This window comes from Didymosphaeria variabile, assembly GCF_027946475.1.
Source record: "Didymosphaeria variabile strain IMI 356815 chromosome Unknown scaffold_8, whole genome shotgun sequence".
In the NCBI taxonomy this organism is placed as follows: Eukaryota; Fungi; Ascomycota; class Dothideomycetes; order Pleosporales; family Didymosphaeriaceae; genus Didymosphaeria; species Didymosphaeria variabile.
The window spans coordinates 2,738,286-2,764,846 of record NW_026611627.1 but is presented as its reverse complement, the minus strand read 5'-3'; the positions used below and the strand labels follow the sequence as shown (position 1 = coordinate 2,764,846).

At 53.4% G+C, this 26,561-nt stretch overlaps 7 protein-coding genes across 7 annotated transcripts; 5 read left to right on the top strand and 2 right to left on the bottom strand.

Moving 5' to 3' along the window:
- Positions 1-1,115: 1,115 nt before the first annotated feature.
- N0V89_011152 (uncharacterized protein) lies at positions 1,116-3,731 on the bottom strand (the record flags this gene model as incomplete). Its single annotated transcript, XM_056219886.1, has 3 exons — positions 1,116-1,290; positions 1,340-3,231; positions 3,303-3,731. 3 exons carry the CDS (start codon positions 3,729-3,731, stop codon positions 1,116-1,118), a joined length of 2,496 nt encoding a protein of 831 aa, XP_056067013.1.
- A 544-nt stretch (positions 3,732-4,275) lies between these two features.
- N0V89_011151 (uncharacterized protein) lies at positions 4,276-4,914 on the top strand (the record flags this gene model as incomplete). Its single annotated transcript, XM_056219885.1, has 1 exon — positions 4,276-4,914. The coding sequence occupies one exon, from the start codon at positions 4,276-4,278 to the stop codon at positions 4,912-4,914; it is 639 nt and encodes a 212-aa protein (XP_056067012.1).
- A 1,565-nt stretch (positions 4,915-6,479) lies between these two features.
- N0V89_011150 (uncharacterized protein) lies at positions 6,480-8,210 on the top strand (the record flags this gene model as incomplete). The annotated part of the gene is made up of 6 exons (XM_056219884.1): positions 6,480-6,553; positions 6,607-6,758; positions 6,808-6,927; positions 6,979-7,869; positions 7,924-7,985; positions 8,034-8,210. 6 exons carry the CDS (start codon positions 6,480-6,482, stop codon positions 8,208-8,210), a joined length of 1,476 nt encoding a protein of 491 aa, XP_056067011.1.
- A 983-nt stretch (positions 8,211-9,193) lies between these two features.
- N0V89_011149 (uncharacterized protein) lies at positions 9,194-10,873 on the top strand (the record flags this gene model as incomplete). The annotated part of the gene is made up of 1 exon (XM_056219883.1): positions 9,194-10,873. One exon carries the CDS (start codon positions 9,194-9,196, stop codon positions 10,871-10,873), a length of 1,680 nt encoding a protein of 559 aa, XP_056067010.1.
- A 2,451-nt stretch (positions 10,874-13,324) lies between these two features.
- Positions 13,325-14,836, top strand: N0V89_011148 (uncharacterized protein; the record flags this gene model as incomplete). Its single annotated transcript, XM_056219882.1, has 1 exon — positions 13,325-14,836. One exon carries the CDS (start codon positions 13,325-13,327, stop codon positions 14,834-14,836), a length of 1,512 nt encoding a protein of 503 aa, XP_056067009.1.
- A 698-nt stretch (positions 14,837-15,534) lies between these two features.
- On the top strand, positions 15,535-17,237 carry N0V89_011147 (uncharacterized protein; the record flags this gene model as incomplete). Its single annotated transcript, XM_056219881.1, has 4 exons — positions 15,535-15,639; positions 15,692-16,150; positions 16,204-17,119; positions 17,209-17,237. 4 exons carry the CDS (start codon positions 15,535-15,537, stop codon positions 17,235-17,237), a joined length of 1,509 nt encoding a protein of 502 aa, XP_056067008.1.
- A 1,140-nt stretch (positions 17,238-18,377) lies between these two features.
- On the bottom strand, positions 18,378-26,470 carry UTP20 (U3 snoRNP protein; the record flags this gene model as incomplete). Its single annotated transcript, XM_056219880.1, has 2 exons — positions 18,378-25,056; positions 25,104-26,470. The coding sequence occupies 2 exons, from the start codon at positions 26,468-26,470 to the stop codon at positions 18,378-18,380; spliced, it is 8,046 nt and encodes a 2,681-aa protein (XP_056067007.1).
- Between the last annotated feature and the right edge of the window lie 91 nt (positions 26,471-26,561).

Here is a 26,561-nt window from a genome sequence, read left to right as displayed (position 1 = left end):
GGGCAGCGAGGTTGTAGAGTTTGGATGTGAATACTGGAGCTCGATGAGATGAGATGGTGCTATGTTCCGGTGGGCAGACTGTTGTTGGTTTTATATCCCAGGTTGCCTACTCATAGACTTTTCATGTAGGCAGTGTTCATCTCCTCTTGCTGTTGACGGACTAATCTGCCTTCCCTCATTCAGATTTCCGGACACGCTCCCAAGCCGTGCCGAGCATGCCATCAGAGCACCAACTAACCTCATGTAACTCGTACGCAGACACAATGTTGGATATTGAATTAACAAAGGAATAGGAGTATACGAAAACACGATCACCAAATGCTTGTCTAATCGCTTACGAGTGGATTCAGCTTGCAGATGTTCTGTCGGAAGACGTTCATCCGAACTCCCGCGCCTATTCATTTGGGCACACTCACCTAAAAGATTCCAACTCTAGTAGAAGAAAACGTTGATTACATGATTCCTGAAATTTGATGGTGGCTGATCACCTTCGCGGTAAGCTGTAGCCAAGTTCTTGGACAAGCCGCATTCCCGAAACGGGAAGAGGTGAGATTTACTACGAACATCCTTCAGGCTCCGTAAGGATTCTTTTTGCGAAAGAGTATGTGCTCCATAACACACGCGCGGAATTGTTCTTTCGCTACAGACTATGTGCTTGATAACACAAGCGCGGAAGTTTCCGCGTCCGGTTTACGAGATGCTGAGTACCTCGTGCGGACATATGAGCATCTCGCCGAAAACAAGAGCGATGTCGCGTCTCGTATCCTGCACTTGCCACGTCAGTTCAGCGTTGGTTTAAGACACGGCAATGGAGTATAGAGGAGCTAAAACAAGTTTTCAATTCCAATCGCGGCGTCCTAGCTGTCAATGGTATCTGGCTACCTACTACCTTTCCCAGAAGCGCCCACTCCCAATCATCTTAGTAACGCCTAAGCTCCCAACACCGAATGCCCTGTCTTCAATGCTACAGCACGCTGTACCAACAGCGTGAAATGCCGGACGCCATGTCCATATGCACGTATGCAGTATACCGAGGATGACTTCCCCGGATAGGGATAGATGCAGAATAAAACGCCAATATACACCGCTCACAATGCCGTTGTTTAAGCCAGGGCTTAAGCCAGGTACCTGTAAGAATCGACCGCCGCGCCTTCAATGCGCTCGAGATACTCTCGCTCGATGAGGGACTCGATGCGCTTCTTGATCATCGTCACCTCGGGTTTAAACTGCGAAGCGAGCTGGCCAATCGTTTCCAGGACCAGCTGTTGGTGTGGAAGTTCTTTGCGTTGTCTGTTGTGCGTTAGCAGATGTGACAAACTTCGTACATTGGGGGACATACTTCATGATACGAACGACAGCAGCCTCGATGACAAAATTGCGCTCGTCATCGTTCTTCTTCTCCGTCTCCTTCCTCTGCTGGTCGCTCTCAACCTTGTTGCCGCTGCTCACCACTCCAACCTTGATCTTCACGAAGTTGCCCTTGAAGCCCTCGTTGAAGTAGAACTTGTCGGTCGGCTTCACCTCTTTGCTCATGGGTTCCTTGAGCAAGACGCGCGTCCTCGGCGCGACTGCAAGCGACTGCAGATTGCGCACTAGGTCGTTCTTCGGAATGTTCGTCTGAGCCTGGATCTCTTCGAAGGTCAAGCATTCATCGGCGGGCAAGTCATTAAATAGCAAGAGGATGACCATCGCATAGGTCGAGACGTTGAGCTCGTGCCGACGCTCTTTGAACGATCCATCCTTCTGAGGTACCTTGGGAAACACGGCCTTGATGTCAGCAGTGCCCATGTTTGGCAGCCAGGTCAGCTCTCGTCCAGAGTGCTTCTCGGCGTAGTACTGCTCAAACCCGCGCTTGACCTTCTCCACGGCTGTCGGGAAGTTGCACTTTGGTCGGTTGCTTTCCTGACCCTCCCCTGAGCCATTGATTGACTCCATTGGCCAGGTCATCTTCGTCAGCACACTGATTGATAGATCAATGCGCTTGGGATCGCGGTCGCCGAGGCCTTCGACATGTTTCTTGAAGCCACTCGTCAGATCGGCGGAAATAGACATGTCCTTGAACATGGCATCGAGCTTGGATGTGAAACTGGGGCCAAGTTCCTGCTTCATCTTTTCGATCATTTGCTTCTCCACTTCGTTCGATACCGACTTGTTCATAATCAACCTGCGGCACAGATGCTTTTTGTAGTACCGTTCGAAGAGATCCTTGTCCTGTACGTATTTGATCAACGTTATGGCCTTGTCTAAGACCTGATCGATCTCCATCTCGGTTTTCCCCTTGATGCCCTTCTTCATATTTTCGTCAATGAACAGTGAGATGTTTTCGGAAGAACGAGGGAACGCGGACGAGTTGATGAAGTCACGGAAGCTGTTGAACATTGCCGTATCCAAGAGGCTATCCGATTCGAAAGATCGCCGCCAGATCTTATCAAACTTGTCTTTCAAGGAAAGAACGTCTTCAACCCACTTGATAGCAGCAACAGTCTGCTGATTGACGTTCTTCTCTTGGGTCTGTTTCGATTTGTCTCCGCCATCGGTGGCGGGCGCCTGCGCGGAAGGTGGGGCTTGTGATGCGGCGAGCGCCTCGTTGTTGACCTCGGTACCCATCTCCATGATGCGTTTCTGGATAGATCGTGTGACCTCGGTCTTCTTCTCATCCACACGTGCGTTCAGGTCGTAGATAAGATTCAGCTCTTCTAATCTGTCGTTGTCAATCATGAAATGGACACCACTGTCCATTTCGACCAACTCGCGTATGCGGCCCTGGATAAGCTCTGCCTCTACTACCTCCCGAATCTTAGATGTGGTCGACTCCATCAACGTCGCACGACAGCGATCCTCCTCTTCATGGATGCGCTTCTTTGCCCGCTTGCAGTAAGCGCCAGCATCTGACTCCCGCAGCATTAGCTCCGACTCTGCCTCATAGAATTCCCTGCTCGTGTCTAGGTATTCCTTCTCGAACGAAACGTGGTACAGCCGCTGGTCTTCAGACTCCAGGTCATCGGCGTGAAGTCCGTCAAGCATGTGCACGCAGGACTTTATGAGATGCTTGTCTATCACGTCGCCATCGCGCTCCATCTGAATTTGCTCAAGTATGACATGATTCAAAAGACCAAGAATCATGCGGTCGTCGGTCACGGAGAGGGGTGATCTCAGAATCTCGTCTCGGAAGAGCAGCATTGCGGTGGTGTAGATAGAAGGACGGCGGTGGTCCTGGCAGTAGACACGGTCCTGTTTATTATGTACCTTGTTAGCTTGGCTACCCTTTAAAGGTGGAGTGAAGAAGAGCGTGGTATACTGACCATGTACATCAGCACATCAGCAAGCATGCTCATGCACACCTGGTGGTCGCCCCATGCCTGCTTGAGGCCTTTCAGAAACTTCTCGCCGGATACGCGCCGCTCGTTGGCCGTAGTGCTGGCTACGCTCTGCGCATTCGCGAGCAGGTTGGGGGACAGCAGTTGCTGTAGGTCGCCGCGAACTTCTCTGCTCAACCACCCTTTCTCAAAATCGTGCACATTCTTGTACAGCTGCTCGCCCTTCTTCTTCAGTACGATTCTATATGCATGGCGGTACAGCTCTTCGTAAGACAACCGCGAGGCGTTCTTGGTGTGGATCTCGCGGAAGGCGGCCTCGATGGTCACCCATGTGTTGTCGAAGTCGACTTCGTCGCCGTGCAGACCCTTCAAGCTGTTAGGAACCCTGATCTTAGCTCTCTTGTGGGCCGCCATGTTGGCAGGCGCGGGCAGGCTCGTATAGGTTGGTGAGGGGTGGGGTCGTGTGTAGTGGAGGCAGCCAAGCAGATGTAGCCTTCAACGTGAACGGTGGAAAACTTACCCGTCGAGGTGGCCGTATACGTTGGCGTCCTCGTCCCGCAATCATACCGCCTCGTTCTTTGACTTCACGCGGTATCCAGCTCTGCTAGCCTGCGGGTTGCCGTGGCGATGCGCTTGTGGACCGATGTTCGTGGTGTTCGCTGGCAAGTGCTCGCAGCGCAATGGTCCGAGGATCGGACGGCAGGCGTACCCTGGATATGAAGGAGTGAACGACAAGGGGTTCTTGGCTCGAGTGAGGCGTGAGCGTGAAAGTGAAGGGTGGAGGGCAGCTGGCTTTGCGGGGATGATCCATCCGCCGCAACCAGTGACGAAGCCGGCCCGCGCGCGCTACGCTAAATGTCTTTCTTGCCTTCCATCTATGCAGCTCTCAACACCAACGCCTACCATTCCTTTGCGCATGATACTGCCTACCGTAACCAAGCGCTATCCTATCCAAACAATGCCGCCTTTCTCCTCGTCGCTAGTCCGCTGCCTCGCGCGGCCTTCTGCGCCCCGAATCGTGCGCGCAGCTCTCCCGGAATGCATTCCGACGTCGAAGCGACTTTGCCATGCGCCGCGAACGTCAACGTCGACCGTCCTTCGTCCCTCCCCCTTTCTGTCCAGGTCGCGCCTGCCTCAGACACCTGTCCGCTACGAGTCGACACCGTCCAACAACGCGCCAGGCACAACGACTACTGCGCCAGAGTCACGGCTGGACCGCGACCAAGTGCCCGCCTACGAGCTCACATTCACCTGCAAAGCCTGCAGCACACGCTCGTCGCATCGCATCTCCAAGCAGGGCTATCACCATGGAACGGTCCTGATATCGTGTCCAGGCTGCAAGAATCGCCATTTGATCAGCGACCACATGAAGATCTTTTCCGACAAATCTATCACATTGGAGGACCTCATGCGCGACAAGGGCAACCTTGTGAAGCGCGGCACTCTGAGTGCTGAAGGAGATGTTGAATTCTGGGACGACGGTTCATCCTCGCCGCGCTCATCGCATTTCCACCCCAACTCCAATACCAAAGGCGACGCTGATGCCCCTGAAGGCACCTTGACCGAGCCGCCTGCTTCCTCGAAGAAGGAGCAGTAGGCATAAGGAATCGTCCGGTCCGCGATGTTCACATTATAATAGTTGTATTTGTATGATACTGTAGGACGCATAGATACTTGATGCATTGAGCGAGTCTCTGTGCCAAACATGAAAGAGGAATGGAGCTGGGGAAGTGTATGCTATCAGGGAAAAGAGGGTCGAAAAGGCCCAGGACTCTTCATTAATTCTGAGGGACCAATAATAGAAAGCTGTACTGCATAGAACTCATGGCACCACTAGAACACGGGCTAGGGTCAACACACACCTCAAGGTGCAGGACGCATCTCGTAGCATTACGCTATCATAACCTTCACTACTTCTCGCTGTTTTGGGCGTCTACGGCTGATGCAAGAGCAACATCTGTCCAGCGCTCATCAGTTTGACTGCCATTAGGTCGTGGTTATCGGACCTATTTCGCAGGACACAAGAGCATTGATATATAGGACAAGATCATGTACGAATAAGGTTCACCATTGCAGAAGTCACCCAGGCACCAACGCTAACAAGTAAACCACCAGCGCTAGAACAAGTCAGCCATTCTAGCGGCTGTCTGGTTGCAACGTTCATCCTCAAACTCCAATTCCTTACTTGACATATTGACTACATACATATACTCCGCGGCGCTATCTAATTTTCCACCTGTCTTGCAACCAGTCCTACTCGTACGCCCAATGGTCTTATTGGTATCGAAGCCATCTTCACAGCACGCGCCCACCTACTTTCCACTGAGAAATCAAGCCCACAATGAGTCCTCGCCTCTGCTAATTAAACTTGAACACAACTCCACATGCAATGGAAAATTGCGGGGTTTATCACAGTTACACAAGCGCCTCATGACGGAGCGAGCGCGCTTACACTGCCCTGGTACCTACAAGACTCCGAAAGGAGACGAAGTCCTATCTAGGCCCCAGAAGAACGGTACCTGAAATTCTGCACGCGGACACCCCTTTCGCATCTCACTCTCAAAGATGAAGATGTGAAGTTGCGTATGCGGTGAAGTTCGTCCTCTCCTTATCATGCCGCTGTTCTCCTGCAGGGTGCAGCAACGCGCACAGTCATATCGCAGCCACCGTTTCGAAACAAGCCCGTTCTGCAATCATCCACCTCGCTAGACGCCCCCTCCTGCAACGGCGCTTGCCAATGCACCAATTCGGGCGGTTCCCTTCCCACATCGTCCATTTACGTCTGCAGGAACCCGCAGGTTGCTCATTTAGATTGACGGGTGGGTGTATTAGGTGCATTTTTGGAAAGTATCCAGAGATAAGGGCGTAGCGCTACCATCATGTCGGTTATGTACGTGTGGGTGAGACAGAGTAGAGTAAGGTAAGCCACAAGGCACTACTTTTGGAGTGGCATACCCCGAATTTTGCGAAGTCCTTGTCAACTCCGATTTAACCTTTCTTTCATCACTACGCTCACTACGCCGCTTCATACATTCTTTTGACAGGTTTGATACCTATATCGTTCCCTTTTCATATTGTCGCTCATTGCCTATATTCTCGCCTCTCGTTTACATCATCGTGAATTCTTTACCCTATCGCCAGCTTGCGTCGGGATCCGGCAGTATGCAGTACTTCCTTGGCTTCGTTGCTCTCCTGGCTGCTCCCGTGAGCAGCACCTTCGTTGTGCAATGTTACTCGTATGTCCCACCACTTAATTTCATCTGTAGATCCGACGTGCTGACAAGACAAGCCGTCTTTTCGACCAGCGTGCTGATCCAGTTGTGAATCCTGGAGTTGCTTCCGGCCATGTCCACACGATTACCGGCGGATCAGGTTTCAACTTCTCCATGACATATGACGATGCTCGAGCCTCCCAGTGCTCGACTTGCAATATCAAGCAAGGTAATTACAAGTGCGTACCCCCTGCTGGCATACGTACTGATCGTAGTAGATCTTTCAAATTACTGGACCCCAAAGCTTTACTACAAGGCGCAGAATGGCAGCTTTCACGACGTGCCTATTATTGGGGATACAGATGGCGGTCAATTGGGTGGCATGGCTGTTTACTACCGTAAGGCCATCTAACTCCCGAATCATGAAAACAGAGTGCTAATGTTCTCAGTGACGCGTCCTGGTCCCGACAACGACAAGCTCACCGCGTTCCCAAAGGACTTCCGCATGCTTGCCGGCGACCCAATGAAGCGCAATGAAACTGATGACTTCGCGTCGCGTGCAGTCTCCTACAAGTGCGTCTCCGCTGCAAACAACAAGGCAGACATCCGCCACCTCCCAACCGACAAATGCGACCAGATCCGTGCCCAGGTAACCTTCCCCGCCTGCTGGGACGGCAAAAACACCGACTCGGAAGACCACAAATCCCACGTCTCGTACCCCGAAGAAGGGAACTACGACGGCGGACGCTGCCCCAAAACCCACCCCGTCCACCTCGTCACCCTCTTCTCAGAAGTATACTACGACACGCGTGGCTTCAAGGACTTGTGGTACGGCGACCAGCAGCCCTTCGTCCTGGCCAACGGCGATGCAACGGGCTACGGCTACCACGGCGACTTCGTAAACGGGTGGGACGTCGATGCGCTCCAGAAAGGTCTGGACAGCTGCCCCGATGGCGTGGAAGACTGCGCGCAGAAAGTCTTCGGCGACTTCAACTCACCTGACGAGACTAAAGACTGCAAGTTGCCTTCCATGATCGACGAGCCTGTCGTGGGCGTTCTCGACGCGCTGCCGGGTTGCAACGCAGTCTCCTACGGTCCGGAACCCGCGACCAAGGCGGCGACGTGCGACGCGCCGACGTTGGAGAGCACGCTGAGTCCGAAGTTGGCTGGATATGTTGATGTCACGGCCAAGGGCTTCAAGTACATTGGCTGTGGGAAGGACAATGCTCTTACAAGGACGCTGGGAGAACAACTGCTTACTGGCAATGACATGACTGTCGAGAAGTGTATTGACTTCTGTAAGGGTTATGGTTTGAAGTACGCTGGGCTCGAGTACTCTGGTGAGCTCCCCCTCAATGTTCTCCTCAAGGATTCCACGCTGATGTGTGATGTAGGCCAGTGCTACTGCGGCAGCACCGTTGCGGAGGATCGGGCGCCGGAGTCTGCTCGTGGAGCGGTACGTCTCCTTTAGACACAATATTCAAGCAAGACTAATATGACATAGGGTAACTGCCTCATGAAGTGCGCCGGCAACCAAGACGAAGTCTGCGGCGGCAACGACGCCATCAGCCTGTACGAAGCCTGCTCCGGCGGCACCTGTACGAACTCTGCCAAACGTCAGAGTCGGCGCCTCGCAAGCGTGGAGGTCGCGCGTGCGGATGCGGCGGCAAGGGGAATGTGAAGACTGCATGTCACAGGGGGCGCTCGATGATGTGCACATTTATTTCTTGATGACCGACTTCGATTCAATGGTTGACTTACCTTCGTTTTGATTCTTGTATATATCTATCTACGGCTGGCAGTTCGATGTGCCGTACCAGACCTTCTCAATGACTATTTGATGAGAAGGAGAAGGACTCCGCATGTGTTCGCTATGATCGACAGAACCTGCTCTGAAAAGCTTGCTCGGTGTTCAAGTATTCCTAGCAAGCGACCATGGCACTTGATCAAATACACGTCCAGTGATTTGCGTGGTTGTTGTTAGTGGAAGGTGCTCCTCTGCTATCTGGCAGGAGCTAACCCACTAGCCTGCTCTACACGGACAGCTCACCCAGCCAGATCAATTCATCACTCTTACTCTCTACTGTCTTCAGTTATCGTGACTCTGGAAGCAGCACGCGCCGCAGTATGTGAAGCTACATGCGGAGCCAAAGCATGCGCTCACACAGCCCCGCCATGGCGTTGGGAGACTGACCGGTGATTGGCAACAGCGAGCCTGGATTGAGCCACACGGGTGTGCTCTTCAGCCTGACGCTGGCCATGCGAATTCTTCTCGCCCTCAATCTTACTCTACCATTCATCCATTGTTCGACGCGGATTTCACATTCAACGATTCCTTGACTGACCCGAGCAGGCGTAGCCAAGAAGTCGTCCTTCGTGTTGACTATCCCAAATCAGCCTTGCGGTCGTTGCCTGGAAGTCTGCGTTTCCTCTTGACACGGCTTAAGAGCAGATAAAGTCTGTCGTGCGGGTGTTAAGGGGACTCGGTGGACACGAAAATCCTATCGTGTGGGGACCAGATCCGACCCAGCATTTGTCACACCTACCTGCATCACAAGTCGCTCCGCCCGGCTCTCACTACTTTCACCCATATTTGCTCTATTGCAAGCTGACCCTTCGGCAAACTGTTTCATCCTCCGGAACTGTTACGTCCAGACATCATTCATGAAAAGGCGTCGCCAGTCGAGCGAGACGCTCGGCAGCCATCCTTTGCGCAAGAAACCGAGAATATCTGCGGCTGTTGATGACAATCGTACGAATCCCACCGGAACTCGTATGCGAGAAGTTTTCAAATACGAACCTCTCAACCACAACAATCCCTCGATCCGCCTCTTACGGTTCGAAGACGATGGCGAGACATCAGATCAAATTCAATGCGTTATGCGCCACGCGAGCACAGAAGCCGACTATATTTGTCTGTCGTATCGTTGGGGTACTGATAAACCCACCCACCGTGTAACAATCAACGGAAAGGCGATGTACATTCGAAAGAATTTGTACGACTTCTTGACAGTACAAAAGAACAAGGCAAGCCAAAGCCACGAGAAGAAACTAGTATCCAACCCTTGGCTCTGGATCGACGCTCTTTGTATTGACCAAGATAATGTCAGTGAGCGCAACCACCAAGTGCAGCAGATGGGAAACATATTCGCACGCGCTGAACAGGTTTTCATTTGGCTCGGACTCATTGATGAGAAGGATCTCAAAATTACCAAGAACCAGGAAAAAGAAGGCCTCTTGCAGGTCAAAGAATATGATTACTATTTGCGTTACTCTTTGCTTAACTGGATCCGAGCCAACCAATATTGGCGCCGTGCTTGGATCCTTCAAGAGGTCGTCCTAGCCAAGCAAGCGATGGTGATTTTACGCGACGAGGAAATGAGATTGGAGGACCTTGAAAAGGATCTGTGGTCGTACAAACTTGGACACTTGAGACTCTGGTCTCGGACAGTCATATCATCTAAAATGGGCCATTCGCGCGATCTCTCGCTGATACGTCTAATAGCAGAAGTTGGCGATCGTGAATGCAGCAAACCTCGGGACCGAATATTCTCTTTGTTGTCCTTATGCGACAAAGGCCAGCATTTAAAAGTCGACTACAATATTTCGGAAGTAGAACTGATGGTGGAAATTTTCAATCACTGCAAAGATGAACTGTGCTTCTGTAGCGCAGCTGTTGTGGCGCTGACACTGGAGCTTCAATCAATAGAACTAATCCCGGTCAATCGCACGCCCGCATTGCAACCCTATTTCGAGATAGATGTTCACCTGCTGGCGACGGGTCCCAGCATATGGTGCCACTTAGACTTTACAAAATATCACCTAAGGAGTACAAAGTTTTCGGCCAGCCCCGGCATGATATTCAACATTTGGCAGCCATGTGATACCTTCAGACAGTTTTCAGTCTACTGGCGAATTCCGTTCAGTTGTTCCGAGAAAGAACTAGTGTGGCTAGAACCTTATGCTGGATGTCCGAAGAATCTTGTCATGGTCTTATGCGAATACGGAACGGATTTCAAGGTGTTCAAGAAGAACGGTAGGACAGAAGCACTCGTGGCTGCGCGACAACATTCCTCTGAGCCCACAGCAACTGAAGTTCATGCGGTGTCCAAGGAGTTTCGTAATTGTCAAGGTTTGGAACAGGATAGATATGGTGAGAGGCACAGGTTCTCGAAAGAGGATCTAAAGGCGCTGGAAATTTACACCGTGCGTCTGAGTTTCGCGGTACTGGCTAAGATCAATGCTGATGCTGAGGGTACGTACTATGGCTGCAGGACGTTCTGCTCTAGGAAGAAGTGGGCAGGGGGCAATTTTGACCCACCAAGAATAGTACGTCAAGACTAGGTAGCGGTATTTCTTCAAGTGGTGCGTGTCATTGCATGCAGTGTGATCTTTCGTCTTGTTTGTAGGTACGTTCTGAGTACAAGTTTGAGCTTGCGTACAAATAAATATCACATGGACGTGCAGCTTGCTTAGTAGTGTTAGCCCTAAGGTAGGTAAGGACCAAACATGTAACCATAGCTCGAACTGATGTAATTTAGTTAGGTATGCACCCTATAGTGTCGATGTTTTGTTATCCAAGCGACTAGTGTAGCGACATGTCTAAGCCTCGCCCATAGTCCATCGTAGTCCGACGTTTCAATACACCCCTTCTCTCTGCATGGATGGACTTTCGAACGATGGCGCAGAAGCCACACGTTCAGACACACCGTCGGAGTGTCGCTTTTTTGGAGATGCGGAGAGCCGCTCCAGCTTCTCGAGCCTAAAAATGGTGTTGACGAACATACAAAATGTGGAGAGACGACGCTCCTCCGCATTACCACGAAGACGCAACGCTGATCTTTACGACCATGGTAGATAATCGCACATCACTACGGGTCGACGCGAGCCGAACCAAGTCGCTCGCGCAAATTGAAGATCCGAATCTCGCGCGCTCGCTCATCGCAAGCGCATGCCATCATCCATACAGCGATCTGGCTGTGCAAGTCTGCCGATCCGTCGCCTCTGATCTCGCGGTCTAGAAGCCAACATGACCACTTTTTCTTCTTCTCTGCGTCAGCGCCGTTTCCCTTCCGCAGTGGAGCAGCGTTGCACCTCATCTGCCCAGCAGTCGTGAGATTGGGCCATGGGAGCAGCTGAAGTGGCCGTTTGTGCATTAGTTGTGCAAAGTTTGTGCACGCTTATGCAGGAACTGGAAAAGCGCGCGGGCGGCCACCACGCGGGCGGCACGCGGGCTGTCGGCGCGTGGCTTGGGGGGTCTTTCTATTCGCCTGCGGTATCGATAAGAGATTGCGGTGGAGAAGCGTCGCATGGCCGTCGCTTTTGGGCGGACGGCGCTGTGGAGTTGCGCGACTTCTGGAATGGGGGAGACAAGTCGAGATGCGTGCAGCGCCGATGTGTGCATCTCCGGCCTCGCCGCATACGCACGTGCAGGGGAAGGAAGAGCGAGGAAAGGAGTGCGATGCGGCTCAGCGTCGCACGGAGATGTTTGAGGGTGCGAGCTGCCGTTTTCGTCTGGTACCCTAACGGGAAGCCTATAACGGCGGCTCCTCCTGAGCATAAGATGAATGTGTGCGCTCCTTCACCAATGGGCGGCGAGGTTGGAAGTCGTGCCCAGGCGAAAAGTGGTGAGGTGCGCCGAGCAAAGGGCGTCGACGGTGCCTTGGAGGAGCTGAGCATGACTGCGTTGTTTGTGCCAGCACAACCACCACTAAAAGTCGACGCTGCACGCTATTCTGACTTGCACGCTGTCGTAGCCTGCTTCTCTCGCTCCTCGTCATCATGCGCCTCCACGTCGACTTCTCTCATCAGCTTCACGCCATGTCTGGGATGTCTGGCGAGTCGCGACGTTATTGGACACGCGTAGCCTTCGTCACGGCCAAAGCCTCACCTCCACACGCAAAATGACGCCCACCATGACCAAGTCACGGAGATGAAGCTTGGAAGGATGGGCAGCACTCGCTAGGGCCAGCAGAGGGTCCGCCAGATGCACGTCCAAGACCTAATCACTCTAAAATTCGCCTCGCTCGCGACCGGCGTCAGGCAGTCGTCAGCGTGGAAGGACCGACAGTTCCTGGCCAAATTGCCCATCACTTCCAATTGTCCCCAGAAAGCCGAAGTCAGTGAGCGGACGTGACGACTTCTAATAATGTCTGAAGCACACCAGCGGGACCGGCGTTCAGGTCGTTGCCCCTGGCAGCTGCCCCTGCTTGTTCCTGCATGTTGAAACGGCGGCGCGGTGCACAACGAATGGCACGGCGCCACGGCCACAGACAAGCTTTCACCACGACGATCGCTCATCACCCAGCTGGACTGGCTCTAGCGCCGGCGTATCCCCCAGGACCGCCATTGTCCTCATTCGCCGGCTTTGTTGGACCGCTGCATGTCTTTCTCCCCGTGCCTGGCGCTTGCCCTGAATAGCCAACCGCCAGATTGCTGTGGCGTTTGTTGGTGCGACCTTGCAAAAAGTCTGATCCTTTTGGCACTTGGCCGCTGCCATCCCGGCTTGCCTTGTCCAGACCCAGCTGGGTCCCCGCCTGCCCGTACTATATGAAGGCTGAAAGCCCCAGGCCCCCGACCCTCCCGCACCCTTCATCCTCCGAATATACCAAGGTGCTGTTGCGTTCACTCACTCAGAGCACTCGCTCGTTGCTTTCCTTGACTCCCGCAGTCGTCCACTCTCTCTACCGAAGCATCAGCCCTGGTCGGCCCGAACATATCGTGCGCTCGAAGCTGCAATTCGCGTTCTTGTCTATTAGCGACTATATCCACACAACGTAACAGCTCAGCATCACTATGTCTCCCAACATGAAGCTCTCGGTCCTCGCCCTCGCTGGCGCTGCCGCCGCCATCCCCCAGTACAACGTTGGCCACGGCCACGCTTCTGCCCACAAGCACTACACTCCCTCTGCTGGAACCGCCGGCCACGCCTACCCAACTGGCGGCTGGGGCCACGGCTACAACACCACCTCCACTCCTAGCGCTGTTGCTCAGGGCACGGGAAGCGCCAGCAAGCCCGCTGGCGAGAAGACCACCTACACCGACTCCGACTACACCACCACGTCGACCACCACTCGCACCGTCTACCTGACCCAGTACCCCAGCTCTGCTGCTCCCACCGAGGTTGCCATCAAGGATGTGACCTCTGAGGCTGCCTGCGGACAGACCGTCTACGTCACTGAGACCAACCGCGTCACTGTGACTGTCCCCGCTGGTGGTGCTTCCTCGCCCGCGTCTTCGGCTGCTCCCGTTGCCTCTTCCCCCTCGGGTGGCTACGAGGCAGCTCAGCCTTCGGTCCCTGCTGAGAAGCCTTCATCGGCTGCTCCCTCGTCGGCTGCTGCTAAGCCCTCTTCCTCCGCTGCTCCCGTTGCCTCTGCCCCTGAGGCCAGCTACGAGGCCGCCACCTCTTTCGTCCTGGCTTCCTCCGAGGCTGAGAAGCCCTCTTCTGTCGCTGCCGTCAGCTCTGCCGCTGCCTACAGCACTCCCGCTGCCTCTGTCGAGGCTGTCGCCTCCAGCGCTGCCCCGGCTTCCTCCGTTGCGGAGTCCTCTGCCGCCGCCTCTGCTTCCAGCACTCCTTCCACCGGATACGCTGGTGGCAAGCGTGGTCTCGCCTACCGCTGGGATGGCGCCGCCGACTGCAAGTCCTTCGAGGGCAAGAACTTCGGCTTCGTCTGGAACTGGGAGGCTGACACCAAGGGTGACGTTGGTACCTTCGCTGCCAACTTCATCCCCACACTCCGCACCCTCGACAACGCTGGTGACTGGGCCGAGAAGGCTCAGGCTGCTATCGATGCCGGTTCCAAGGTCCTCTTTGGCCTGAACGAGCCCGACATTGCTTCCCAGGCTAACCTCGGTGTCTCCGCTCTCTGCGACGCCTGGAAGGAGCACATGAACGACTTCTACGGCAAGGCCACCATCGTCGGTCCCTCCGTCTCTTCCTCTGAGACCGAGGGCCAGGGTCTCTCCTACCTCAGCCAGTTCGTCGAGCAGTGCCCCGAGGCCAAGTTCGACGACATCAACATCCACTGGTATGGCCCTGCCTCCGCTGGTTTCGATGCCTTCAAGACGCACTACGAGAGCGCAAAGTCCCAGTTCTCCGGCAAGAAGATCTGGGTCACAGAGTTCGGTCTCACCGGCGCCACCGAGCAGGAGTCCGCCGACTTCCTCCAGAGCGCCCAGGAGTACCTCGATGGCGAGTCCACCTGCGCCGGTTACTCGTACTTCGCCGTCGGTACCTTCGACGCCGCTGCCAACCTCCTCGGCACTGCCTCTGCTCTCACCAAGGCTGGTGAGGTCTACGTCAACTAAGCGGCAGTTATCAAGCGGAGCGGCGTTCGGTTTCAAAACTTGGGTCTTGGGGTTATATGGGCATCTCACAGGGAATATAGACGCATTTTACGGATGCGCTAGCTACCACTATTTACTGTCTGTTGTTTAACTTTTACTTCTCTTATGTACCAATTTGGGGAGGGGCTTGGGGTAGCGAGCATGTGCTGTGTAGAAAGGAATGCAAGAGTGAACGTAACTATGTTTGAGCGTGCTTTGTCGTGATGTGAGTGACGTGTCTTGACGAGGAATGGTCGCGGGTCGAACTTCATCTTATCTGCCGCCCACAAGGTGATTGAATGTGTCGCGCAGGTCAGCTGTAGGACTGAGAAGATGCGAGACGTCTAAATAAAAGAGTAGGTCGTCATAACGTCGCGTCTTTGGTACGCCTAAGTACTCTAGTGTAGTCGGCGGAATTTCGCTCCTCGTAAATACGACGTGAGGTTAGCGCATTTCCGCTAGCGCAACTTGAGACCATGATGCTTATTGCGGGCATTCAGTATCCCTCCTCCACGTCCCCTCCAACACGAAATCGCATATCCAGCCCTGTGTAATCCTAGAGCAGCTGCCACAGAAGCATACTGATTGGCTTTGACCCCAACTCAAGACGCCAAGTCCCATGGGACCATCCCATCCGTCCCAATAAGGAAACGCCCAACCACAGCTCAAGCCGAGCGACCATGCCCTCAGTCGTACCCCGCGTCCCGAGCCCGCCCGAGCGCAAGAGAAAAGCTCATGTTAAGTCTCGCAAGGGCTGTTGCAATTGCAAGCTCAGACGAGTCAAGGTTAGCTTACTGCCTTTTTCAGGTTGTGTGAGGACATGCTAAGCAACAGCAGTGTGATGAAGGCAAGCCTAAATGCAAGAAATGCGTCCTATACGGCGTGTCTTGCGACTACGATGGCTCGAAGGCGTCGTTGGACCTGAGTGCTGAGGGTGCGTTTCAGATTGATCTGGCACGGGGGGAGGCGACGGTTGACTTTGCTGTGGCGCCGGAGCAGGCGTGTGCGAAGACGACGACCTTGATGAACTATAGTGCGGCCCTGCAGAAGCCACCTGTGTCGCTGAATAATGTGGCTACTGCTATGGTGCATCATTCGTTGCACGATACTGCACCCAGTAGAGCAGATGGTTTCGTCATGGCTGGCCTGCCGCACATGCACCGGTACTCGGCGTGGACTTTCAAAGAGTCAGATATGGAGATCATATCTCGCTTCCAGACACGCACTGTGTCTACCATCGGGAGCAAGCAGGCTACCTCCACGTACAGGGATTGCATCGCCCACCTAGCCTTCACTGTAAGCCCCCTTCTCACACATGTCGAAGAGACCGTAACTGATACAAACACCAGCACCCCTTCCTCATGCACATGGTCCTCTCCCTCACCCTCCTCCACGACGCCCACCTCACCACAACACACACGTCCAACCTCTCCCTCTCCTTCCAAAAAGCGTCCCTCACCCACTGGAACACCGCCACCAAGCTCTTCAACGCCCTCCTCTCCCGCCCCATCGCTCCCTCCCACCGCGACGCCATCTGGGCCACCGGCGCCCTCCTCGGCACCGCCTCAATGGCCTACATCGAATCTTCTGACCCTGAGCACGCATGGCCGCTTAAACCCCCCGACCCAAACGACCTCAACTGGCTCAAGCTCTCCGAGGGCAAACGCGCTGTGTGGCAGATTGCGGACCCGTCCCGCCCGGACAGCATGTTCTACGCGCTGGGGAAGAGCGTGAACCACCTGCAGCAGCCAGACTGGGTCGTCACCCCGGATTTCGCCTCCGTCCCGGAAAGACTAGCGCGCCTCTTCGATATCAAGCCGGACGACACCGTGACCTCGAATATATACTACCTGCCTCTTCTCTGCGTGCAGCGCACAAAGTTACTCACCCTCACGCACGAGCTTGTCCTTCCTTTTATACGCTTTTTACTCTACATGACGCCTGAGTTTCGGGCGCTGCTCGAGCTGAAAGATCCGAGGGCGATGTTATTATTACTATGGTGGTTTCGCCGCGTGGAAGACGGGCATGCGGATTTGTGGTGGATGACGCGGCGGGCGAAGATCGAGGGGAGGGCGATTGAGATATGGCTTGGGCGGTGGTATGGCGGGGAGGAAGGGCTGATGCAGATGTTTGAGCGGGTGAGAGGGGGCGTTGGGGAGATGTGGATTTCTATCCTGGGGTTGCTGGGGACGATCCGGCGGGGTGTTGATGGAGTGTCCTGGGTGGGCGAAGGAGAGGGCGGAGGGGATCTGGGTGCAGTGAGTAGTATGTCTAAATGTACGTACGTTTATACTTTTAGGTATTATACACATCAACCTATTACGTTGTTGTGCACGTTGGCCACACAGTGTCAGTGTCGTGCTGGATATTCGTACCCTCATAATGGCTTGAGCCGAACCTGTCTACAATCCAATATCCAATATCCAACCTCCAAAGCTTCGGTGTCCAGCATCCTCCAGCCCACCCCCATCCCCTCCCCTCCTCCCACTATCCCCTACCTACGCCGTCAAGACCCCCACCCCACCAACCAAAAAGGCAACCCAAGCCCCAAATCCACACTCCCCACCTCACCCTATGCACACCCACCCACTCCTCACCAACTTCCCGCCCTCCCCTTCTCACCTTTAACACCCTCGCCCTTCGCCCCCAACACACATCCCATACAACCCCTCCACCGCCCCCAACCCCAGGCACGAAAGCATAATGCGCCAACGCGCCCACCAAACCAGCTACATACCACCTCCTCCGCGGCCCTAGACCCTCGGGTACAAGCCACAAATTCGCCGCCGCGCTGAGCACCGTCAAAGAATTAAGTCCAACAACGGAATACACGCCCGTATTAAAAAGTTGACGAACCACACTGGGATGAGGACGTCTTTCGCTTTTGCACGTCTGCGGCGTTGGCGTGCGGGGTTCCGGGGAGGTGGTGGCGTGGGCCATGGCGCGCGTGAGGGCGTTGTGCGTGGGCGGAGGGAGGAGGAAAGATGTTGTGGCTAGGTTTTCCATGTAGGCGTGTGTCATTGAGGCGGTGGTGGATAGGAGGGGGCGAGGCGGAGGAGGGTGAGGGCGTGGGGAGAGTGTCAACGAGAGACCGAGGAGGGTGGTGGTCGCCATTGTGTAGCTTATTTCGCGAGAGAGAGAGAGAGAGAGAGAAAGAGGGCGTTTCTTGCTGAAAAGAAGAGTGTGTGGTTTGGTTTGGTTCTCTACTAGTGGAAAGCCTGGGGTTTTGTGACCACACTGGATAGGAGGAGACGGTTGTCAGAGCGCGCGTAGGATCCTCGCCAACGTGATGGGGCTGCTGGCATCTTATACAGCTCGGCCAAGACGGCGCGAATACGGAATCCTACGATGGAATGTGGGGAACGCGGGTGGGGTTGTGGTGAGAACGTGGTTCGACGCTTACAGCCAGATTGGGGGCCGCGACCGGAAACGATCGGAGCGCGGCCTCCTACCTGTAAGAAACGCCGACTGAGGGACAACTACTGGCATGCGAATCTGCTGCAAGCTGGGTATCATCTTCATTCTACCTACACACCCTCAAAATGCCATGCATGAAATGAACAAATGCTACTTTTCCATCCTTCAAAACGCCATCGCAATGCATCATCAACCTTCCCTGCCCTCCCCACAACCACCTATCCACCCTACCACCCCTCCTCTTCCCCTGGTACGCCGCACTCTTCTCCTTCCTCTTAACCTTCTTAACCTCATTCCTCCTCTTCTTCTCCTTGCCAAACCTCTCCGGCATAGTAACAGCCTCGATCTTCCTCTTCTGCCTCCGCTCTTCGCGCCGCTGCTTGACGCCCTTCTGCACGTCGCCCATGACATTGAGGTACTCCTGCGTCCCCATCCGCTTTTGCAACGTGTTCATGATCTCGCGGCTCTTGTCGATGATGGCGCGGTATGTGTCGTTGAAGGCGGCCTCTGTTGAGCGGGGGATTGTGGTCGCAGGGTCGGTGAGCGTGGAGAGCGTGGTGAGGAGGTGCGGGAGGGATGATTCGAGCGCTGCTATGGGTAGCTTTGTAACCAGTGTTTCGAGCAGTGTGGCGGTCGCAGACTTGGGGTAGAGTGAGGAAAGCTTCATGATCTTTGTTTCGCGGCGGATGATGCCTGATAAGCGTGTGACAAGTCGGTGGATGGCTGTGGGAATAGCCGCCTTGATCTTCTTTGGCTGCGGCGATTCGGGCGCTGGAGAGAAGCCGCCAAATTCTTCGTCTGAAGCGTCGCCGTTCGTTTCCCCTGCCGGGTTGACTTCTTCGGCCAAAGTGTCGTCCTGCACATCCTCATCGTCGTCTACCTTCTTCCAGTTCCATTTGATCAGGTTCGCTGCTTGGCATCGTGCGAGGAAGGCAAGGTTGCGAACACTTTGAATGCATAAATCTTCGCTGGCGTTGGTCGTTTCGAGATTTCGGAGGAAACCGTGCGTCAGTTGAACCATGACCTCTTCGGTGAGCTGCAGTCCATGGGATCCTTTCAGTGGAACGCTCTCGAGACCTGATTCGCTGTTTGCGCTGGAAAGATCGGCGAAGTAGATGCCAATGAGTTTCGCAGCAGTGAGCTTGACCCAGGCGTGAGGATACGAGACGCATAAGCGGATCGAGGTCCACATACTCTCCGAAGAAAGCGTATGATCGGGCCAAGGCTTGGTAAGTTTCGAGAAGACTGTAAGAGCGTAGTAGATCAATTCCCAGTCTTCCTCGTCACGTCGCTCCAAGCAGACATCAAATGTGTTCCGAAGTTGCTCCATAACGAACTCAAGCTCCTTCGGTTTGGCATCGGCAACTTCGAGATATAGGCCCCAGCACTGGATCCCGAGACGCTTGAGACCTGGATCCTCATCCTGAGTGATCCATTCCTTGAGATCGGCCGTGAAGCTCTTGAGTTGCTGCGCGTTGGCGCGCTCGAAGATTGTCTTGACCAGAGCGCCAGCCATGGTACGGCAATCAGCAGAGTCGTCGTTGGCCATTGAATGGACCAACGGAATAAACATCATGCCCAGGTTCTCTTCAAGAATCTTCTCGCCGACTTTGTTGAGAACCAGACTTAGAGCTTCCATGACCGACTGCCTACCCTCAACGTAATCGTAACGCAAATTCTTGAGTAAGAACTCCAACTGTTTCTTGAAGCGGTTCTTCGCCTGTGGATACTCCATGAGGAAGTTGAAGTAGGTAGAGCGGGCTATTTGACGCGCAGACTGTGTTTGGTTCGTGATCATCATTGCAGCGACCTTATCCATCACTTCGTAGACCTCTGTGATCACTATCTTCCTTGTCATAACCGCCTTGAGGAAACCGAAAGTGACACCCTGACGATCAGGCTCGTCGATATCCGGCAGGATGCGTTTCAGGAGATGAGATAAGTCTTGCTCTCTGATCTGGACGTTCGGCCTCTCTCGAAGCATGCTTGTGATCAGCTTCAGGGATGCCTGTGCGATTTCGGAATTCGAAGAAGTGGCTCCCTTGATCGACCGCACAGCCTCTGCAACGTAAACAGGGCAACTCTCGTCTAGCTCCTTCATTGGAACTGTGATGATGGTAGACAAGAGGCGGATCGCGGATGTTTGCAGTTCCTCATGGTTTGCGATCAAGGCGTCGCCAATGACAGGAAGAAACCCTGAAAGATTTTGCGGTGTTCGAAGCTCTTCATGCTTGCGAAGAACTGTTCGCAGAATGTCCAAACCAAACCGGATCAACTTGTGGCTGTACGACGCCGTGGACTGACGGGCGCCTGACTTTGCAGCACCCTTCATGTTGATGAGGAACTTTCGATTCCTCGGGTCCACGTGCTCAACCTTTTCCGTGCTGTTATTTGACTTGTACACCTCCTGAATTAACTCATACGAAAACATCAAGATGTCGCGATCATTCACTGTGGGGTTCTGGAGCACGCCCAGACCTATGCGCCGCATGAGCTCATCGATCTTCTGTACCATTCGAGCGTTCAGCTTCTCCTGCAACAGAGATTTGATAGGCAGCACCAGATTGATCAAGGATGCTGGTGTGGTCGATCGTGCGATGAGATCCATCGTGTCGAAGCTCTTGCTGCTCTTCACCTCTTTCATCTTGCTGATGTACTCTTCTGCGTCCTTCTCTTGACCAGTAACGCCAAAAATATCGTCCATTACCACGTCCACGATATCCGCGACGCAATAGTCTAGATCGCCTGGTTTCAGCTGCTCCGCCAGTTCCACGATGATCTTGTGGAGGGTGAATGAGAGAACGTGCAGCTGGTAGCCTCGTGAAAGCGCTATCCTAAGTGCCCGTAGGATGAAGCCGAAATAAGTAGGACCCGTGAAGGTGGCAATCTCTGCTAAGGTATTTCGAGCCATGTCTCTACTGCCTTGGTCTTTGCTGCGCAATATATGTGACATGTCAAGAAGAACGGCAGGTAGTCTAGCCTCAATCTCGATGGACGGTAGGATCAGAAGTGCCTTGCATACCGCGATGGCAACGGGCACGCGCAGACTGACTGTGGATTCGTCCTTCTTCCTAAGGAAGTTCTGGAGGTCTGGAAGGATGTTGTCGACAATATCCTTTGTCAATTTTTCCTGCGCTGGGAGAGTCTTCGCAAGGGCTGATGGTTGTTCGTCGACTTCCATGTGATCGGTTCCGTTGACTTCATCGGCGCCATCGACAGGCTGTCCCGGGGCTGGCGCCTCCGATGGAGTAGATGAGGCGTATTTGAACCGACCTGCCTGATTCAGGCCGTCCAGCAAACCACTCAAGAGTTTGATTACGGTCTTTTGCAGATCTTCCTTGCTCGAGAGATAGCCGACGTACCTCTTCAACAGCGAGCGGAACTGTGGCCATTCGAGACCCAGACACAGTGTGGTAATTGTCTTCCCTGTCTCTCCTGCTAAGGCGTTTGCGTTGTCATCATCAGCCTTATTGAACACGAAATGCTCCAAGAGAGGAATGAAGATGTGGTAAATGTTCCCGCTCTGTAGGTGTGGAACGTTGGAAGCGAGTCGGCGTAGCGCACGCAGACGTCGGTGATTCTGAATGTGGAGGATGTTGCTGTAGAAGGACGCTTCTTCGTCCTCTGATACCAGAATGTGCAGGTCGCCGACAGGTGCCCAATCTCGATAGGTCTCGACTAATTGAGCGAGAACAGCCAAGAACTCCACGCGAACAAGCTCTGAGGGCTCACGCACTCCAAATCGAATCCCGGGAAGGAGGGCGGTGGAGATGAAGTCCTTCGTATACTGGTCTTGTGTCGATGTTTTGATGAAGTGTCGGAGTGCGAGCGATGCATTGACGCGAATACTTAATTCAGCCTCGTCCTTTATAAAGAATAACGTATTGAAAATCAAGGGTTTCCATTGTGCAAGGCTGTAGTGGACATCGCTGGTAATCTGGCCGAATGCAGCAGAACGGCGATCAAAGTCTGGCTCATCCAGGCGGGATGTGGAGTATGCGTTCAGACCGTGGCAGAGCTTGGCCACAACCGACAAGTCGTCCTTATAGGACGAAAGATCCTCGACGATGTTGCAGAGCAAGACCCTCGCAGACTGGTCCTTTAGATATGAGAAAAGCGGACAGATTCCTTCGAATATGGTATCGAACAGCTCTGTGATGTCGGTACTTTGACAGCGCGGAATGAATTCGTGCAGAATCTTCAGCAAACCAAGTTTAGTCGCTGCGTTGACCCGCTGTGATGGCTGTCTGAGAAGGAAGCTAGAGATCTCAATCATGCTGCGGGACTCAGATGATCCAACAACATGAGGTGCAAGCTCGGCAATGGTGTGAACGCCGGACTCAAGCACTTCCTTGCTAGGGCTCTTTCGAAGAAGTGCGCCAACGTGAATCAGTATTGTGTTCGCGTATGGCTGAAGTATATTGGACTGGATGCTGTTCTTCCTGATTTTGGCTTCTGTTGAGTCTTGCTCATCCTTCGCCACCAACGAAATAAGTTGACGCAGAATGTCGTCCAAAATGAATCGTTTCACTTCGTCCTTTGCAGAAGCCACATCCAGGCATTCGGTGATTTTGGTCAGAATGTCTTGATCGAAATCAACCAGAAATCTTGCTGTAGCGGTAGACTTTGACCAAGCCGAGAACAAGCGCAGTAGGCCAGAGACTGATTGAGCAGTTTCGATGGGGAATTGTTGGAGTCTAGGAGTGACTAATTCTCCCACTATGACTGACGCGTACGGCTCCCATTCGAAATCCGGACAGCTTCCAAATAATATGTTCAGAGCTTGAAGGGAGCGTTGCCGAATAGCTCTGAAGATAGATACTTGGCTATTGTCAAACTCTGACTCTGTTGCAGAATTGGAATTTGCAAGAGCTCGTGATGCATTGATGAGGCAGAAGAGTATCGGATCGACGAGAGAGGCAACGAAGGGTCGGATAGTAGTTTTAAGCGCGCCGAGCATGTCTTCAACCATGTTAATCATACCGACCTGCTTACGAGGTGCCAGCAAGTCTGCTTGCAAGATGCTCTCATCCAGGGCCTGGTCTCGGAATATGTGGACGCCGCTCAACGGACCAAGTGCGATTTCGAGGAATTGATTGATCGCGCTATCTTCGAATCGAGTTAATGCTTGGAAGACAGCTTTCCTCTTTACATCAAGTCCTCGCTTCCCACTGATGACCTTGCCATACAGCAAGCGAAGAAGGACGGGGAGCAGTACATCCCGGTGATGCTCTTTGATGGCGCCTTGATCGGACCCAGAGTCCAGGAACACGGAGACTTCATCTCGGAATCGCGAATCATCGAGCAAATTGAACAGATTCTCTTGGTATTCCACGATGGCGGGTTGCTTCCAGGTGAGAAGTGCTTTGAGGGCAGCTTTCTGAACGTCGGCATCACCATTGCATAGAAGAGCCAACAAAGCCTGGTACACATCTGTCGCTCGGTACAGGACCTTTGGGTTGGTGAATTTGGAGAAGAGCGTGAGCATAGATTTTTGATCTTTCCTACTCCATCGAGACTCTTGCTCCGATGCTTCTCCAACCATATTATCATCGTCCGGTACGTCTGTTGCTGGCTGAGCCGAGACCCAGTCTAATAGAACGGGCACCAAGACACGGGAGCGCTTTTCAGCAACGGCAGGTAGTTCATTGAGCACGCGGAGGGCCTGCGTCCGGCTGAAGTCGTTCAGAAAATGAACACTTGAATGATCGCGATCGAAGCGGGCCTGAAGCTGCTCTTCAACGTCGTCTAACATGGCCTGTGATTTACGAATGGTGTGTTCGACCTGCATGACATTAGTGCACTCAAATGTGCTGACGTATCGCGGAGGTGGGGGTGGCTCTGTCGCGATGGATGCAGAATCGCCGTCGCTGGATGGCTTGTTTATCCACTCGAAAGCAACTTTTAAGACATATGATTCGCCTTCTTTTGTTTCGCAAATAGCTTTCAGTGCAGAGCAGACATCGTCCCAGATTGATGCAAGTCTAACGTGAAGAAGACCGAACAAAAAAGTAGGTATAGCCTCTCCCAAATATTCGTCTGCGGCAATGCCTGGGTACAATTTTGTAAGCTGACTAATGCGCATGGAAATGGATCGCTGAGTTTCCAGGTTCACAGGTGTCTGCTCAATAATGCTTGCGGTGGCGATGGCGTTGCGACGTTCTTCGGTATCGGAAGCCAGGATTTCAAACAGACCAAGTGCCACAAGGCGCAACTCGTGGGAAGGCGATCCCAAACAACGCAAGAGACCTTGCTTGAGAGAATCTATGTGATCTCCAGAGATATCAAGGCTTCCTTTGTTGCTCTCAGCCAGAGAGAGCAAGGCTTTCCAGAAGGATAGGCTGCTGTCCTCATTAGCCGACGCAGCTTTGCACAGTGCTGGCCAGAGTTGAAGCAATGATTCTTGGAGGTTCTCGTCGCGTACGATATATAGTAACCCATTTCCAGTGGCAAATTTTCTGGTGTTTGGTGTCGATTTATTATCGCCATCCTCGAGAGATCTTGTCAAAGCTCCATAGAGACATTTTGAGATGGCTTGTTTCTGTTCATTGGAAATGACCAAGCTTCCAATAGCGTCAATAAAAGCATTGCAGTCGTACAATATCCGTTGTGAATCGTCTTGCGTGGAACCCGATGTGGTCAGCTGCTGTAATCGATTGCTCATAATATTCTGCCAAGCAGAAGGCACTTGCAAAGAGTCCTTCGGAACGATGCTGTGCTCGTACCAGCTAGGCAGAATAACACAAAGCTCGTCTCCATGTTCTTGTGCCTTTTGAACTACAAATCTAAAAACTTTTAGCGCGCGGTCGAACGGATGAATTGTAGTACTGACCTCTTGAAGTATGATAGAAGAAGGGTATTGAATCGCTCCGCGCCTAGCTCCGCAAATGTATTACAGAAAGACAGGAAGAATTTCTCCAGCGGTTCTTTGCTAAGCTTCTCGAGGAGTCCAGTGTGAGGAATGGCGGCGTCGATCGGACAATACTGGAATACCACTGCAAACGCTGAGAGAAGCTCCTGCATATCCGCTTCTTCTATTGCTGTGGAATCATCAACGCTAGTGACTAGGAGATTGATAATTTCGAGGATAGACGGCCACTGGGCGACTCGTGAGCCTTTGCGCACACTACAGACGACGAAAAGTAATCTTGAAGATAGGCCCAGATAGCGCTTATCTGACGTTTTCAATTTAATCGTCTCAATGATAGCTTCTAGAAGAGGCTGAAAGTTTTCGGCATCTGAGTGGTGGATCACGGAAGTAGTAACGCCTTTGAGCACAAACTCCAAGGGCGGACTCTGCAGATCCGCATAGTCCTCGTCATACGTGCACAACAATAATTCCTTCAGTATAGCAACGGCGCTGGAATGGAGGCCGCGCTGGACTCCCTTAATGGAGTCGGCAAAGAGCGTCATGAGGCCTTGCTGGAAATCGATGTCTTGAGCGGTGCCCTGCGAGTCTTTCAACAGTTCCGATGCGTGCCTAATTATATTCCTCAGAGGGCTCTGATCTCTGTGATAGGCAGCTCCTGCCTTGCGTACCAGAAAGCTCAGCGACTCTGCTGCAAATCGCATAACGAACAGCTTCTGGCGCGCTTTCCCCAGCAGCGGGACCATCAGGTCAAACACAGGTCGCAGATCCGGTACCAGAAGCCTTGAGAGGTATTTGAATAGCCATGCTAAGCACGTGAAGGACCATTCGATCACCTCGACGTCGGCGTGTGTGGCGGCCAGGTGGGCTACCGTCCGGACTGCCCGCTCGAAGTGCTTCTCGAAACGCACACCGAGATCATGGGCAAAGTTTGCCAAGAGCTTGAGAAGCGGTTCCTCGCTGTTCTTATCCCCCTTCTCAATATTCTCGATAAGCAAATCGAAGATGCGCTCGTTGTGGTGGAGGACCTGCGGGAGGCTGTCGCATAGCGGGGCGACTCGGCGGGCGAAGTTACTGAAGATCTCGGAGAGATTGATGTCTCTCCACTCGACGAGGGTGTCCCTGAAGTATGAGAAGGTAGCGTCGAGCTCTGCATCGTCGATTATGGTACTGCGCCCGCGGCGGACAGGCTCGATCTTGAGTTTCGCGATGCGCTGGGCGAACGACTGGTAGGTGTGATTTTTCAAGGACCTGGTACCGCCCTTGACCCGTTTCGCGACGCGTAGCTGCGGTTTCGCGGCCGGTCGTGTACCCCTCGACATGGCGGCCATATTGTATGTAAGTGAACGAGCGAGGTCTGCGCCGTAGCTGCCACTTCTCTGCGATTGATCCACAAAAATTTCTGGAATCGACGCACGGACC